General features: G+C 37.0%; 1 protein-coding gene across 2 annotated transcripts in view; it reads left to right on the forward strand.

The window, feature by feature from the left end:
• The first annotated feature begins 355 nt into the window (after window positions 1-355).
• The window catches only part of LOC106880915 (minor histocompatibility antigen H13), a 19,376-nt gene continuing 1,829 nt past the window's right edge, over window positions 356-17,902 (forward strand). The window contains exons 1-10 of one of the 2 annotated variants that reach the window (XM_014931082.2): window positions 356-618; window positions 4,159-4,257; window positions 8,855-8,937; window positions 9,535-9,623; window positions 10,284-10,369; window positions 11,774-11,899; window positions 12,012-12,069; window positions 13,750-13,870; window positions 15,902-16,004; window positions 16,548-16,633. In XM_014931082.2, coding sequence (XP_014786568.1) covers window positions 412-618; window positions 4,159-4,257; window positions 8,855-8,937; window positions 9,535-9,623; window positions 10,284-10,369; window positions 11,774-11,899; window positions 12,012-12,069; window positions 13,750-13,870; window positions 15,902-16,004; window positions 16,548-16,633 — 1,058 coding nt within the window. In that variant the 5' untranslated portion in view covers window positions 356-411. Of the gene's footprint in view, window positions 619-4,146; window positions 4,258-8,854; window positions 8,938-9,534; window positions 9,624-10,283; window positions 10,370-11,773; window positions 11,900-12,011; window positions 12,070-13,749; window positions 13,871-15,901; window positions 16,005-16,547; window positions 16,634-17,902 lie in introns of both variants that reach the window. The other variant, XM_014931081.2, reaches the window with a different exon arrangement.

Here is a 17,902-nt window from a genome sequence, read left to right on the forward strand (position 1 = left end):
TGAGTTCATAGTTTATCCAAGTTGTACTGAAGGAGATTTCTACCAATTCTTTTCTTGTATTTCGACTATGGTCATTTCCCAAATAAAGGCAGGGTCGTGTCATCTTTCCTACTTATTAAAACTTTAGGTTGTTAAATTTACTTTGAAACCTTCTGATTCTTTGCGTATACAACATCAAAATATACACGTAACAATATAATCTATATGCATAGACTAACTCTAATCTCACAACTTCTAATATTATCGTGATATTAACTTTCATATTGAAATGACACTTCCTGTGTTGCCAGAAATTAAATATATGTAATCAGTAGTTATCTCCCTTGTTTTCGAAGATCCGCATCGTGGCGTTAGCGTATTGGACGAGATTTAAGTGAAGTCACACGAGATAGTAAATGACAGAGTGACAATATGGCAGATACATCATCTGAAACAGCGTCAGTCCTTAATGCAACAAGTGCGGACAATGCAGCCACATCTGGTGCTACTAATGCCACCATGCGTGTACCTGCAACACCTGAGGGAATGGTAGTGGCTTACAGTAGTCTAGTTATCATGGCATTACTACCAATTTTTATCGGTTCCTTTCGCTCCGTGAAGCACCATAAGGAACAGAAGGTACGTTCCGTTAAACGACTCAATTTTTTTTCCTGTCCCATTCTTTTTCCGTTTGGAAATTGGGTTTTCTTTTTTCCCTTTACTTTTTCTTCTGACCGAGACATTTCATTATCTATGTACGTTTGTTCTTTATCCAAGAAAATAATAATCGGCTTATTATATTTTTGCTGTTCGCCTCCAAACCGTACCAAGAACTCCCAGCAAGCTTGCCGGTTGCTGTCCAGATGGCAACCACGTCGGAACGGTCCTTGCTTTATACACGATTTCTTAGCCATGCCACTTCGAATGTTGATTTGATATGAATCGAGATTTGTGTAACGTTCATGTTTTTCTTAAAAGATATCTTCGCGTTCCACACAGTTGGAAGAATTAGGGAATATTTTGCAGCTACTTCTTCTTCATTATATATTTCCCCGTTTAAACAATTGTGTAAAATTACTCCCCATTAATGTTACAAATATGTCTATTGTATACTGCGGATGTGGAACCAGCTGCACTGTGATCTTGATTAGCGTGTAAAGATCGCTTTATGAAATAAATGGCGTATTTTATCTATGTTGATTTGATATTGAGTGAGGTAAAAATAAAAAAAAAAAAGGATGAAATATCTTTAAAAATCACAGAATACTTCAGTAGCACACATCGAACATACGTGTGCGCGTGTAGACGGATACGGACATCAACGATTTATTTATTTATTTATTTCTAAATTCAGACGAAAGGAAGAAATATACGAAAAGGTTATTATAGTCAATCGATCTTTGAATGATATCTCATTGATCGATTATTCTTCACTTCATCTAAAAATTGGGGTATGAAACACCAATTTGTTCTAGATTGATGTTCGAACTGTCACCCGTATGTAGATGCTTAGATTTACGTACATATGACATATTACTACCATTTTCCCCATTGTTTTCCTTCCGCGGTGTCCTTACTTGCTCAGTGTTTCTGTTAGTATATGCATGTGTTCGTACAGAAAATTCCATATTTTTGTAAAATACTGAACTAATTAAATCATCTGAAGTAGAATGGCAGGTAATAAAACTACTACCTATACAACTATGTTGGATTTAATAAGAATCACACAAGGAACAAGGAAAGAGATTGGTTACATTTAGTTAAAAAAAAAAACACTTTACTTATTTCTGTAAACTATAAATGAATTCGATAGTACGTCCATCTCTCTCTGTCTGAATAGCTTATTTTTGTTCTGCCCATACTAGCGCATTGTTCCTATCTCACTACGATTTTTATTTATTAATTTACCATTAAACAGTAAGTACAACAATAGATTGATTTACCGTTAAATGTTATATATGTATATAAAACACATAAGCATGCAGCGGAACTAATATCTTTCTAGTCACAGAAAGTAACAGCTGTTTAAGACTTCAATACAAAGACTCAACATATTTTTCATTCTAATTTCTTTTTTTAAAGAAAGGCATGCGTATCAATGAATCTCATTTTCTCTCTTCTAAACTCTTGCGGCTTTGGTGTTAGATGCCATTTTTTTAAAAAAAGGAACTCATATAACCAGTATTTTTCACACTCCGCCCCCTCCTTGTTTCCCAAACAAGAAACTACCGAGTTTTAATTCTGATTGAGTTCAAACCGCACGAAGATCCCTCTGAAGACGATAAAATAAATAAATAATAATGCGTGGTCGACTATGTCGGAACTTGATTGAAAACGTTTTGTACATCGACGAGAGTTGAGCGGAGTCTCATAGTAGGATCCCCAAAGTTAGGCTTTTGGCAAAAGTCTATGGGGATTAATGTACTGGATGGTCAAAAAAATAGACATGAACGCTATAAGAACCAATTCTTCCTTGTCCCTGAAACTCCGAAGCGCTATAGCAATTGCTGTTTGTGTTCTATGAATTGCGTTCGCATTTTGCGAAATAGATCCCCATCTTCAGTTCTTAAGAATTACAAGTTCGATATATCGACTGTCATTGGCATGATTTTTAAACTATAATCCCCATATTGAAAAAAGAAAAGAAATTACTCATAAATATTTCTGATTCATGGACATTTGTCTTGTATGAGTGAAACATGCTTAACCGTTTCTTCCGGCTCTTTACGTTCTGAGTACATAAACCGCCAAGGTTAACTTTGCGTTTCATCTCTCTCAGGTTGGTGAAATATACCAGTGAAATATTGGGATCGAGTTAATCGACTAGACCCCCTCACTCAGTTTCCTGGTCTTGTGCCTGTATTAGAAACTATGATTATTATTCCCATATTGTGTATGTATATCTAGTACAGTTCCTGTTATCTTCTATATTACACACGTGGAACTGTTCCCATGTATTTTCCGTACTATATCTATTAGCATACGGCTTTTTAAATAATTGAAAAAGCGATGTTATCGTCATTATTTTGCTTCCTTTTGACACATTGTCTCTCTCCAATGTGAGACTATATTAAAAGAACAAATTATAGTGCATGCACTATTATATTCTAACTTAATTAAACTCGCTAATAGTTTTTGGAAGAGGGGTATCTCCTAACTCTTCGGCCTATACTTTATCACTATATCTTATATTAATTTAACTGGGGGTTAGGAGGGGGGAATTATGTTCTACCCCCATCCCACTTCTTTGTTGAATTGATTAAATTCAAGTGCGTGTGAGAACCGACTTGCAGATATTTACTTATCATTTCCCACCCCCACCTGCATCCCCGTTTGCTTTGTGTCAGTTGTTGGCTGGTTACTTATCTTCAACAGTTCGTGCTCTCGTCAGATTATCTAACAACAAATTACTGACTCCTATAAACTTATAAGAACTAGTGAATGGTCGACTCGCTTCTAGAACATCGTTATGAAGGTTTTCTTTCATTTACACATTTTTAGAGATGACGAAAGTGAAAGCTGAGCGGCCATGCTTTCTTTATTTTTGACGTTAATAAAACGAAATGGTTTCTAGTGGCAACACGATGACTATTACAACAATGATGGGAGATACAATTTCCTGTCCCCCACCTGTTATTAAATCTTTTAAAATTGCTATAAGACAGAGAATCGCTTCAACTGTCTTAAATTCTTGAAGATGGGTCGTGTAAAAGCTAATTTAGTTTTAATATATTTAACGGGGAAATAATAATTTATACTTTTGGACCAATAGTAGTTTTATTACTACAACATACCATTATACAGTGGCTAATTTTTGTTTTCTTTTCCCCCACAAACATCTGCAACTACTTTGAACTTGTTCCAATCTTATTCTAACCGCATCAGCGAAACAGTTATTCATTTCCTAAGTGTAATAATGAATAAACTACTAAGCAAATGTCAGTATCGTGTTAATTCTGTTGTTCAATGTTCTGACTCCTTTCTAAATGTTCAAATTAGTCCAGTTCTCATTTTCAGTTGATTGTTATAAATTTGCAACATTTCACTGCATGCAAACCTGTTAAAAATCCTAACTCTAACCTGGCTAATTGATCTGTAAGTAATCTGTGTGTGATTTTCTTTTTCTTTCTCTATTTAATTTGATTTGAGCGTTTCTTTTTAAATTAGATTTCATTTCAGAAATCTGGTGAGAAACCTGAGACCATGTCATCTAAAGATGCTGCCATGTTTCCTATCATTGCCAGTTGTGCATTGTTTGGTATATATATGATTTTCAAGGTATATAACCTCTTTTACTTTTGTGTGTAATTTAACTCTTTTAGTGTTTAAGCAGGCCGTATTCAGCCAAAATGTCTTGTGTATCATGTTTAAGTTATCCAGCTCTGACTACTCACACCAACACTACAATGTCATTCCAAAAATTTAAAAAATTATATTGAAATTTCGAAGCTATGAGATGATGTATAATTAACAACAATGTGAATAAATAAACATTACATTTGATGGAGTAATATTGCTGCTAAAAGGTTAATGTCCACACCGTTTTCACATCTACTTTTTCAATATTTGCACGGATTAGACAAAATTTACTGACAGATATTTCGACTGTTCAACTGGAAGCCCGTAATGTCACCTACTCTTACCTGTTTCCAAGCAAGTTGATATTTCCTCATGGTCAAACATTTTTTACATGGAAGATGGGAAGCAAACAATATCACTTGTATGTTGGTGATGCTTATTTACGACCATCACTTGTCAAGACAAATATATCTATGAATGGCTTCTTTCATGCCTCCTTTACAAGATTTTGGTATTGCATTCAATGTAAGAACTCAGTATTTCCTTCTTTTTATTATAAATTGTGACTGATTTATTAATATGTAAATAGATTCATTGTTACACTAGTCTTTTTTACTGCTGATGTTTGTTTTTACATTGTCTTATTAATTCTTAATTAGGATATTTTAAAAATAAATTTATGGTTTGCCATGAAGATGTCTGTAATTTAAGCAGACAACCATGATGACATTATTTTAAGAGAAACTATTTTATATTTTGAGGAATTATTTTTGGTTGTGCTTCAGTGACAAATTCATATATTGCGTGTTTGTGTATCATCATCGTTTAATGTCTGCCTTCCATGTTGGCATGGATGGAATGGTGTGATAGGAGCTGGTTAGGTAGAAGCCTGCACCAGACTACTGTGACTTTTGGCAGGATTTTTACAGCTGGATGTCCTTCTGAACACCAACCACCCAGCATACTTAGTGGTTTTTTATGTGGCACAAACACAGACAAAGTTTCTACAGCTGGATGCCCTACCAAATGCCAACTACTTTACAGTATGAACTGGATACTTTTTTAAGTGGCACCTGCACTGACAGTCACGAAGTAACCTGCAAAACAAAAATCTTTTGAGAGAGGCGGGGGCATTGGAGGAGGTGATCTTGCGTCAGATGATGAAAGGTTGTAGTGAGAGAGAGAGACAGATATAGGTGTCTTGCTGTAGAGGAGGTACAAGGTCACTTGGCTTGAGAGAGAGAGAGAGAGAGAGAGAGAAGCATGAGAATTGAGGACAAACAAGTGTGCTGCCGTAAAGGAGATACATGGTTACCCAACTTGCGGGAAGTGCAGGAAAAGGAGAGAGAGAGGTGGTGGGGGACATCAGGATAGAGATGGTAGCAAAATGCCAGGCATACTCTGAAGGGACAGGGATCAGAATATAAATGAGATGGTCAAGTAAAGGCAGAGAGAGATATAGATGGTTGCAAATGCCAAGGCCTACCCTTGAGGTTCGAAGGTCATATGTAGCAGGATATTGCCAAAGAAGTGTGATTAGAGAGTGGTGAAGACTTGGGTATATAGGGGGTGGGGGAGCTACAGGATTGGGGAGTGAGAGGTAGGCATAGTGTGTGAGGGAGAAAATGTGAGAAAGAGATGTAGATGGATTTGTTGGGGTAGGGTGTGTGAAAAGTTTTAAGTGGGTGGAACATACAGATCGGGGTGGGGGTGGGGGGTTAGCGGATTGCAATGATACAGTGCTACAGGTCCAAAGGGACAGGATTGGGGAGTGGGAGGTAAGAATAGAGCACGAAGTGTGTGTTTGATAAGATGTTAGGGGAGGAAGTAATGGGAGAGAAACAATGATAGCAGTATGTTGGTTAGTGGTGAGGAGATTAAATTGACAATTGGCATGAACAGCTAGCAATAAAGGATGGTGGTGAGCACTAGTTGGGTGGTGGTAAGAGTGTGGTGGATTTCAAGGAAGAGGATAAAAATTTTGTCTAGTGGCAGAGAAGTGGGTGCTCAATATGGCCAGATCAATTATTATCACTCATTACTTAGGCATCATGATAGAATTAGTACTAGAGGGTTGATGGTGGATGGATTGAATATAGATATATCACTGCCATTTCTCACTACACAAGTGGTATGGTACAGTGAGTAGGATACAGGAGTAACAAAGGGCAGTAGTTGGAGTTTTAACTGGAATAGGGTTGGCAAGACAGTCTAGACAGACTCTCAACCTCCATGACGACCACCATTATCATTTTAATGATTGCTTTGTTACACTTGCACTGGTAAGCAGATCTTCTCCAATACTACATGCCACCAGTCTTCAGTCTTCACCACTTTGTCATGTGTCATGCATATATATATATATATATATATATATATATATATGTACATACATACATACATACATACATACATACATACACACACACATACATACATACACACATACACAGGGTGCAGTGAATAAATTGTCGTCTAAATTACGTAAAAATGAAAATAACACTGACATCTCATTTTAACGGATATATTTACCAAAATTACATAAAAATATCTTGAAATACTAAAGAGTAAAATTATTCAATAAAATCACCATTGGCTTTCAGCCAAGGCCTCCAGTCGACTTCAGAATCTCCTGCAACTCTTCTGGATGGTTTCCTTGTTTAATCCTTGCCTTCAGTTCATCTTGTTACAAGGAGTTTTGTTGGTCTCTTGCTCAACTGCACCCCACGCATAATAATCAAGGAGGTTGCACTCTGGGGAGTTAGGTGGCCAGATGTTAGAGGTGATGTGGTCACAGAAATTGTCTGACAGCCATGACTGGGCTCTCCTGCTTGTGTGGCATGGTGCAGAGTCCTGTTACCAGACATGGGGTCTTCCAGCAGCCACCCTCTTTATCCAGAGCAGTACTACCTCCTCCAGGCACTTGATGTAGGGCTCCGTGTTGAGTCTGAGGCCATGTGGGAAGATGGAGGCATGTCGTCATCACTAGTGATCACTCCAAACACCATGGTGTTGACTGAATGTTCAATTTTTATCACTCTCGGTACATGTCCTTAGGTTGCACTGTCCTCAGATTGACACCCAAACACTCTGAAATGTTCATTTTGGCGTCAGTGCCAAGCAATACAGCATGTCGTTTCCAAATTTCTGGCAGAGTGAATTGTGTCGTATTTTTCTCACAGATGGTGCCCAACTGACCTCACTCTACTATATAGTTGACAAAATCAGAAACAATGTGTGAAATTAAAAATATAAAATGGCGACAATTTATCCATTGCACCCTGCATATATGTACATATATCACTATACCTGATCAAATTGTGTAGGTAAAACACAATAGAAGCTTGAAAATGGAGTAGTATGATAGGAAAAATTTTTAAGAAAAGCTCAATATTGTTTTTTTATTTCTGTGGAAATATGCAGAAAGAAAATGAATTACCAAGTAGTGCTTTATTCCATTCCTATCTCTCCCATCTTATCCCCTGCCCATACTGATATTTCTCATCAAACTGCACTTCCACTCTTGTTCATCATTTGCTGCACTCACCTCAACCCCTATCTCTCCCTTCTGGTACTCTTCCCTCACACTCCTATAACTACCCCTATCTCCTGATTCACTGCCTGTATTATCTCTTGCTTCTTGAGGGTTTTACTCTGGCATCTCACCACTACCACCTTACCTTTTTCCCAAATTCTCCTAACCACTCTTGTATAAATGTTGGATAGCCCTGTATCTTCTCTATATAGCAAGGCACCTCTAATTATCTCTTTCCAATCTCTCAAATACTCCACTACTACTTAGTCAAGAGGACCTTTCTCTTTTGACCTGTTTCCCTTTTTCCTGTCCTTTCCACTCTTACAACTTACTTGGCAACTCCACTAGTACTGGTGGCACAGAAAAAGTACCTAGTACAACCTAGTGGTTGGTGTCAGCTAGAACATCCAGTTGTAGGGACCGTGTGCAAGCTGATATGGAGCACATTGCTTCCTTGTGAATCGCAGGATCCTGTCAAACTGTCTAAGCCAAGCCCACATGGAAAATGGACATTAAATGACGATGATGATGATAACTATAGAATCAAGTTAAATCAAAAATCCTAAATTTACTAATTATTTGTTTTTGAAAAAAGATTGCTTGTACCAGAAAAATTTAGAAATGATTAATTCTCAGAGCAGAAAACAACCAAATTTATTTCTCTGAAATGGGAACTTTTAACAATTTACATTTAGTTGTTGTTACTGGTGGAAAGAGGATGAAGGCCAAGAAAATATCATATAGCACAGTCCAATGAAAAGCTAGTAAAAGAATAAGAAAAAACTTACTGTTTGGAAATTTTCCAAATCCAGCCTACCTTTAATTAAAGTAGCACTAAAGACCAACATATAGCATTCAGAAAATAGCCTTGACAGATACCTTTTTTTTCTATGTGTTACATTTTGTACTAAGTTTGATTTAGGTTATGTAGGCAGATATGGGTCATACCTTAGGGTTATGTCCTAATGAGTTCTTGTTTAAACTGATCACACCATTTTTGTGATAGTCTGTACTAATTACTTTCTCTCTATTTTCTTGCAGGTATTTTCGAAGGAATATATCAATTTACTGCTGACAGTCTATTTCTTTGCACTTGGTGTGTTGTCGTTAGCACACATTAATAGGTTTGCATTAGTTTTTTTTGTTTTCCTTGTTTGACATTTTAAAAAATTGTTGCATCTTCCTTTCTTTGTCTTACTCCATCTTGTAACTTTTGACTTTTTTTTTTCTGTCTACTTATTTGCTTCATGTAAGGATAAATTATAACTGACGTTTCTACCATTTTAATAACACACCTCAGATTACTTCTGGTTCTTTGATAAAAGATCTTACTTTCTATTAAAACACAACTGACCTCACATTATGAAAATGTTGTGTTCCTAAAAGTTTTAATGTAACACAGTTCTACAATGCAGAACCTTTTCCAATTGACTTCCATATAATCTGGAAAACAATGGAAAATAGATACCAAAATATGCCAAAATTTTTCAGGCACACATTTTTGTAACAAAAAATGCCTGTATTCATAATTAAATTAAAGCATTTCATCCTAATTTATGTTCTAAGTGTCAGGTTAATATGGAAATATATGTAAAAGTTAATTATTTTGCTAAATGCAACCAAATTCTTGCTTTGCTTTCAAAATCAATAGAAACACATTTTTAAATATTAATATAAAGGGTTAAATATTTCTTGCTAATATTTGGAATTTTATTATTCAGTCCTTGGATCTCAAAGCTGATTCCGGATTCCTTCCCCAACAAAGAATACCATCTCCTTTTCACACAGGGTAAAGGGGAGAATAAGGAGGGTAAGACTTGATACTTTTTCTCACAGCATGTTTTGTGTGTGTAATTAGGAGATAGCCAGTGTCAGCTGTTGGTGCAGTTTTGTGTGTGTGTGTGTGTGTATTAATAGATGACTCATCTTTATCTTCAACATTGTAATGTCCACTTTTTCATGGGCTGGATGGAATTCATTTTGGCTGATTTTCCACAGGCAGATGCCTTTCCTGTCACCAACCTTCACCTGTTTCTAAGTAAGATAATATCTCCTGACGGCCAAACTCTTTCATGGAAGATTAGAATCAAAGCAAGGTGACAGTAATACACACATACACATAGGTATATATGATGGGCTTCTTTCAGTTTCCATTGACCAAATCCACTCATGACTGGTCAATTCATCGTTATAATAGAAAACACACTTGTCCAATATGTCATGCAGTGGGACTGAACTCAGAATCATGTGGTTGAGTAGCAAACCTTGTAACCATTTGAGTTTCTTTTTTTTTTTTTTTTTTTTTTTTTTTTTTTTAAGGATTACTTTATTCCAATGACTATTTTTACAAGATAGTGGAGTGTGATTTGAGGAAGATTTGATTGCTGTTTCTTGTTTCTATAATTTCTATCAACTTTCTCTGTGTAATATGCTGGTATGTACATATTGTTTTGTAACTCTTTTTTTGCAGAAGTCATAAACTATGAATTTGACAGAAAAGACTTAGTGTGTCTGTTTGTCAGCTGTTTAATTGGCCTGTGGTATGGATTAAAAAAGGTAACTCATTTAGTTAATTACATTGGCAAACCTATTAAACTGTGTGTGCATGTGTTCTAACCCTTTAGTTACCATATTTCTCTTTAAACACACTGGCTTTGTTTCAATAAATTTTTAATTAAGAATTTGGTAAAATAACTTTGTCATTATTAAGCTGGTGTTTGAAACAAATTAACAAGGAACTTTAATGGAAACCAAAGGTGATCTCTAGCAGGTTGTTACCAAAACGGTGTAATACCTATTTTTCTAAATGTGACTCGGGCAAGGCCCTGTGTTGAGGAAGTTTGTTTTGCAATCATGTTTTTGACTTGAACTCACTGAAAAGATGACACTTGAGTACTGAAGATTAGGAAGAAAGGAATAACGGTATCATCTGCATTGGAGATGGTGGCGAGTTGGTCAATGATGTTCAGTAGAGATGGGATGCGAGGATGCAGGACCAAATATCGGAAACGCACCAAAATTGAATAGTGTGGATCACAGAAAGATCCATCAGCATATGCCACAACAAAGCAATCTAGCAGTTATTCATATAGAGCACATAGCTAGGCAGTTTAGACAGGAGACGTGTTACAAATAGTGCAAAGACAAGATTTCACCAAATCTGTCTAGGTCCAGAGCCCAATGGTGATTGACAAGATATTTGGTCTCTTGTCTCAGCATTATGAAAGCAACTTTTTGGTGAATACTGGGGCTAGCTCTACAGTGCATTAGTTTAGGTTAATGGTAGGGACATTGTCCTTTCATATTTGGTATGGATATGCATGCTTGGTTGGGTGGAAATGTTTTGGAGGAAATGTACCTCGTGTGTAGTGTGGAGTTGAATGCAAAGGTAGTGGCTTTCTTTGTGTAAATACTGTTGAAGGAATTATCGTGGTTGAAAGGTGGAGAAATGAGAGGTCCTTTTTGGCAAAGAATCAAAAGCTTTGGATGTAGTTTCAGAGACTGGAGAGCTTGGAAGCTGTGTGATGCATGGAAGAGGCATCCTTTTCAGTTCATATTATGGTCTTGCAAGGGTTCTGAAGAGTAAGAGTCATCCAGTTTACAGGGCTGAGCGGCTGTCTTGGAGAATTGTTGGCCTGGTTTCCTGTGCCTGAACTTTAAAATGATTTTGGAGGAAGGGATAAGTCAATTACATCGACCCCCCCCCTCCCCACCCACCTTCCGTCGCTGCCAAAATTTATCAACTGAGAAAGGATGAAAAGCAAATTTGAACTCGGAACATAGTAACAAATGAAATACCGCTATGCATTTCGTCCAGTGTGTTAACGATTCTGTCAGCTCACAGCCTTATCTCAAGTGTAATAATGCAGTTCAGAAAGTGTTATGAATGAATTTAAATCCAAAGCTTTCTTTAAAATTTTTAATTTTTAAACAAATGTCTCATATTTATATTTTTTCTAGCATTGGGTAGCAAATAATTTATTTGGTTTAGCCTTTGCTGTGAATGGTGTTGAGTTGCTGTCTTTAAACAGAGTTAGCACAGGTTGTATTTTACTGTGTGGACTCTTCCTGTATGACATTTTTTGGGTGAGTATCCTTACTCGTTGTTATGGTCTACTAATTAACACTAATTCTAATTTTCTTACTTAACCTAATTTCCTGTCTATTAATTTAATGCTTGTTTCTCTCACCTTTATAGGTATTTGGGACAAATGTTATGGTAACAGTTGCTAAGTCTTTTGAAGCTCCTATAAAATGTAAGTATGACCTGCTTGTTTTCAATGAAAGCACTTTGATGTGAGAGAAGTTAGTGATGGGAAACTTATAGTAATGGCAGTTATTGTACATATAAGGAATATATCCTTAATGTTGATAAGTCCTCAATTAACATTGCCAAAAATATAATCTACTTTTATTTCAGGTGCTTAGGTTTTTCTGTAAATAATTTCTGCCAAAACTGACCCCACTTGTGCTGGTACCACATAAAAAGCACACTGTCCACTCTATAGGGTGATTGGTATTAGGAAGGGCATCCAACCATAAAAACTATGCCAAAACACACTGTAGCCCAGTGTAGTTTTCTAGCTGACCAGATCCTGTCAAACCCATGCCAATATGGAAGATGGACATTAAATGATGATGACCCTGCTATAGTAGCTGAGTCACTATCAGAACCAGAGAAGTTTCAGCTGTGGAAGCCATGTCTAGAATTGAAGGGCCTTAGAGTCAATCTAGCAAAAACCAAAGTTTTAGAGAATAGGAAGGCAGACAAATCATAAATCCCTTCAGGTAGATGGCCCTGCTCAATCTGTAGAAAAGGCATAGGTAGAAACTCCATAAGATGTACCCAGTGTAAGTTATGGACACATAAGAGATGCAGCAATATCAAAGGAGGAAAGCTAACTGGGAAGATAGTTTTTTTCTGTGTGGCAGACGCACAGGGGCAATAACACTGAAAATGTGCAAAAAACAGCTTCTGTCACATACCAGGGGCAAAACTAGAAGTTGATAGCTTCTGTTACCTAGGTGACCAAATCAGTATTGGAGGTGGATGCTCTGAGAGCATAGCTGCTAGAATAAGAATAGCCTGGGCAAAGTTCAGAGAGCTCCTACCTCTGCTGATAACAAAGGGCCTCTCTCTCAGAATGAAAGCTAGACTGTATGATACGTGTGCAAACTGCCATGCTACATGGCAGTGAAACATGGGCTGTGACTGCTGAGGACATTCGTAAGCTTGTATGAAGCTAGTATGCTGTGCTGGATGTGTAATATCAGTGTGCAATGATAAGCGACTGAGACCTTTGAAGATATACTGTGCTTGAGAAGACCTGGCAAATCAAGTGAGACCATGGCCTACGCCAATGTCACATAACTGGCCCATTTAATAATACCCTTCAATCATTGGGCAATATACTGTGCTTGAGAAGACCTGTTGAGTCAGGGGAAATCATTGTTGTGGGCAATGCCAGTACCACCTGACTGGCCTCCATGCCAGTGGCACGTAAAAAGCACCCACTACACTCTCGGAGTGGTTAGCATTAGGAAGGGCATCCATCTGTAGAAAACTTGCCAGATCAGATGGGAGCCTGGTGCAGCCTCCTGTCTTCCCAGTCCTCAATCAAACCATTTCCATCCATGCCAGCATGGAAGGCAGATGTTAAACGATGATGATATGCAGCAGCCATAAGATATTGTTGCTCTTTTGTAAAATGTGGATGTGCAATGAAAATTTATCAAGAACAAAATAGACAACCAGCCTTGTTCTGCTTTTGTTCACTTTTTAGTTTCATACTCACAATTTATATTCTATAGACAAATTTTTCTTTTGTGATTTGAAAGCTACTAAACAAAATTGCTGTCAACCAGTGGTTGACTGAATTATTGGTTGTTCTTAATTTCAGAGGTTGTGTGCTCTGTAATTTCTCCTTCTTCTCCAGTGGTGTTCCCACAAGACTTCTTAGAAAAAGGACTGGCAGCAGACAACTTTGCCATGCTAGGACTTGGAGACATAGTTATTCCTGGAATTTTCATTGCCTTACTGCTCAGATTCGATGTCAGGTATGTTTAGAGATTTTTCTTGTTTTTTCTGCTTCTGGAAGTAAAATATGGTGATGGCCTCTTTTCATATCAAACTGTTATATGAGGGGGTACCCCCCAAAATAACCAGAAACACTCTCTGTGGGACAACCCATTGTAGTTCAGACTTCTACCAATAGAAACCACTTCATGCAACCCTCAGGTATCAGTCTGCCAACCAGCAGTGTCTAGTGATGTCATACTGTCATGTAGTGCATCTTTGTTTTGCAGTGCTCCTCCCCTGTTTGTCAATTTTTGCGATGGCTGAAATGAAGGAACTGCATACTTCCATGAAATGCTGTTTTCTACCAGGGAAAATGGTGCTTGAAACAGTTCTCATACTTCAAAAAGCTTACAAGGATGTTGCCATGAGCAAAACACAAGTTTACGAGTAATTTTCACACTTTAGAAATGGTCTCTAGTCATTTGAAGACCAACCTCGTTCAGGGCAACATCAACCTTTCGAATGAATGAAAACACGAAATTCATGAACTGATCTTGGAGGACTGTCACTGAACAATTGACAAACTTGTTGATATGATCAGTGTGTCCTGGAGCTCCTGCCAATGTATTTTGAGCAAGAAATTGCAAATGAAAAGGGTTTTTTGAAGATCATCACTGGTGATGAAAGCTGGTGCTACAGAATTTGCAGATGTGGAAGAGGTGAAGAAAAAAACAACGGAAACATTAAACGGCATCACTTAGCAAGAGTTCCAGCACTGCTTCAAACAGTGGAAAACATGTCTGGACCGATGCATTGCTTCAAATAAAGAATACTTTGAAGGCGATAAAAATGTAAATATGTAAAATTAAGTGAATAAAATAACATTGCAAAATTCCAGTTTCTTTTGGGTACTCCCTCGTATTTACACCAGTCTGCTGTAAAATAACTATTATTACTCTTTACTTGAAAGTCATGGATTGGTAGAATCACTAGAGAATCAAACAAAATACCTTGTAGTATTTCTCCCAGCTCTTTTATGTTCTGACCTCAAATTATGTGATGGTCAACTTTCCTTTCAACCCTCTGAAGTTGATAAAATGAAGTATCAGTAAAGTACTGGAGTTTATGTATCTGACTAAACCCACACTGTCCCAAAATTTCAGGCCTTGTATTTATGTTTTCTGAAAGAGTTATTTTCTATTTTGCTGCTTATAGATCTTGACTTGATTGTTTTATGAATTATGACTGATGGTCTCTCTGGATTTGAACATGTCTGTTCTTCTGCTTTATTCTTCTATTATAAAGACGGAGCTCTATCTTTACTTGAAAAAAGAATTTTTATAAGTAAATAGTGCTAAAACTGTTGGTCCCATAATACAGACATGTCAATGTTCTCAATATATAAGTAAAAAAAAAATGTATTAGAATCCAACATAAAATTCATTTCCGAGTACTTGTTTGATAAAACTTTCAATGTCACAACTGAGAGGGAGACATTTTTGCCTTTCAACCTATTGGGGTTGATGAAATAAGTACCAGTTATGCACTGTTCACTGATAACATAGCTCCCTGATACTTATTTTATCTTTGGTAAAGATTATTTTTTCCAAATAGGTTTAAAATATAAATATTGTATATGGTTTAAATATTGTATTTTAAGAAAAATCACAACCCTCCCTAAGCATTCATCATTCTCTTGTGAACTTACAACACCCTCATAGGGGTTACAACTTCCAGGTTAAGAATCACAGGTTCTGAACCTTAACTTGCACCAATATGAGGCCTTGTAAAAAAAAAGGTTCCAGGTGCAACCCTCCTTGACCAAATGTTTAATAAAATATCAGTCATTGGCTTGATCTATTATTGGAGAAATCTACATCCACTTTATGTAAATGGATATCACTTACAGAAAAAAATTTGTTCCATTCTCTCTATTTGTGATTCTTTACCATTCTGTCTGTCTGTACCAAAGTGAGAAAATGGCATCTTTCCGTTCCCTAGCTGCCTTGAAAGTTTGTAGTTGATGGTAGCCTGCTAACTTTTTTTTTTTTTTTTTTTTTTTTTTCCAGTATGAAGAAAGGGTCACGAACCTATTTCTACTCAAGTTTCCTTGCTTACTTCCTTGGTTTAGTGGCAACTATTTTTGTTATGCACGTTTTCAAACATGCTCAGGTATGTATTGAACTGTTATTCTTTTTATTGTAATGTCAATGGTTGACTTAGCATGTACTGGTGTTGTATTAAAAACCAACAGGTTACAAGACTTCTTTATTGTCTATTGGTTATCAACTAGCTTCTACCCTCCAAAATTATTATCCTGTGCCTAAATAAGAAATAATGATTATTATTATTAGGGCGTTGGATTAGCAGAGCATTGGGAAAAAATGCTTTGTGGCATTCATTCCAACTCCTTATGTTCTAAGTTCAAATCCTGCAATGGACAGCTTTTCCTTTTATCCTAATTGATAAAGTACCTGTCAAGAACAGAGGTTGATGATATTAATTGTACCTCTCCCTTCAATAATTGTTGGCTTTGTGCCTAAATTAGAAACTATTGTTGTTTTTGGTGTACTTATTTGCAGTATCCTACATGTCAAATCCAGAATCTAGCTTTAAACCCATTACACACTGTACTGTCATTGAGATATCCATGTTTCTTGTCAACATTTCATCGTTATTCTTCTTTAAACTGTGTCAATGTTCTCTCTTTGCCAGCCTGCATTGCTGTACCTGGTACCAGCCTGTATAGGTGTCCCTATAAGTGTAGCATTACTTCGTGGAGAAATTAAAGAATTGTTCAGGTAAGATTGGCCAAGTCAGCTGGTTGTTTTTCTCTTCTGCATACACATAGCATGTGTATGTGTGTGATATTGATCAACACGATCATAAGACTGTTGTTTCAATTCCCAGGCTAGACAGCGCATTGTGTTCTAGAGCAATGCACTTCATTTCACATTGCTCCAGCCCACTTGGGTGTAAATTAAATAAGTTTCAGCAATAGCAATGAAATTAACCCTGGCATACCATTCAATGGGGGGGGGAGTCTTGTAATCCATGGAAACTGGATCAAGTTCTGGTTTTATGAATCCTAGGGCTCGTGGTAGTCCTAAGTATGGGTGTGATTTAAAGGCGATTTAGCTATTATTTGTAACAGATCTTCCTACTATGTAATTTGCTCCAATTGGATACAAAGACCTGTGATTGGTTGCTGTCAAATGATAATCAAATTTTAACTTGCTAATGATGCATACCTGATGTAGTTGCATGATTCAGCTTAGATTATATATCCATCTATCGATTTTCACTCTTGAAAGGTTGTTGGGATAGTCTTCAGGCACCTACTCCATAGAGATCTATCAGAAACAATCATCTTTATTAAACTTTCTTGGTATATTCCAAAGCATGACAAAGACTAGGGATATTATCCAACCATCTCCCTCATGGTCTACCCTTAGGTCTTCTGCCAGTTAGATTGGCTTGAAGGATCTGTCTTGTGATCCTTTACTGCAGCATGCTAACTACATGTCCATACATACTGGAGCTGTAGCCTCTCAATGTGGAGAAGTAACAGTTTGACCTCCCTGATCTTTGAGCTATGTACCCTGTTGAGTAATAATACTCAAGAGATCCTCTCTGTCATTATGGAAACTGGATTGAAGATAGCAAGTTTGACTCTCTCTTTTTTTTTCCCCCCCTCCACCAATTTCTCTTCTGTGGATTAAATGCTGAAGCTGGTACATTACTCTACTCAGCATGTCCCTTGGCATGTACCTTTTCAAGATCTATGAAGCAAGCAGACACTTCTTGGCAGTATGTTCCAACATTTTCTTGTAGACCTTCTATTGGGTGCATCTTTGGTCACTGTTCTTCAGCTAGCTTAGGCCTTACAGTATCCCTACATCTTTTTTCTAGACACCTGCCATATACTCAACAAGAATATTCTTCTAAAAATTAGGATCACCAATTGCTTTGGTGTCTGTCCAGAATTTCAAGCCACTTGGCATACATGTTTTGGCCAGAGAATACCTTCTTTATTTAAGGCTTTTAACATCTCATGCTGAATTTCACCC

Source organism: Octopus bimaculoides, chromosome 7 (assembly GCF_001194135.2).
Source record: "Octopus bimaculoides isolate UCB-OBI-ISO-001 chromosome 7, ASM119413v2, whole genome shotgun sequence".
Taxonomy (NCBI): domain Eukaryota; kingdom Metazoa; phylum Mollusca; class Cephalopoda; order Octopoda; family Octopodidae; genus Octopus; species Octopus bimaculoides.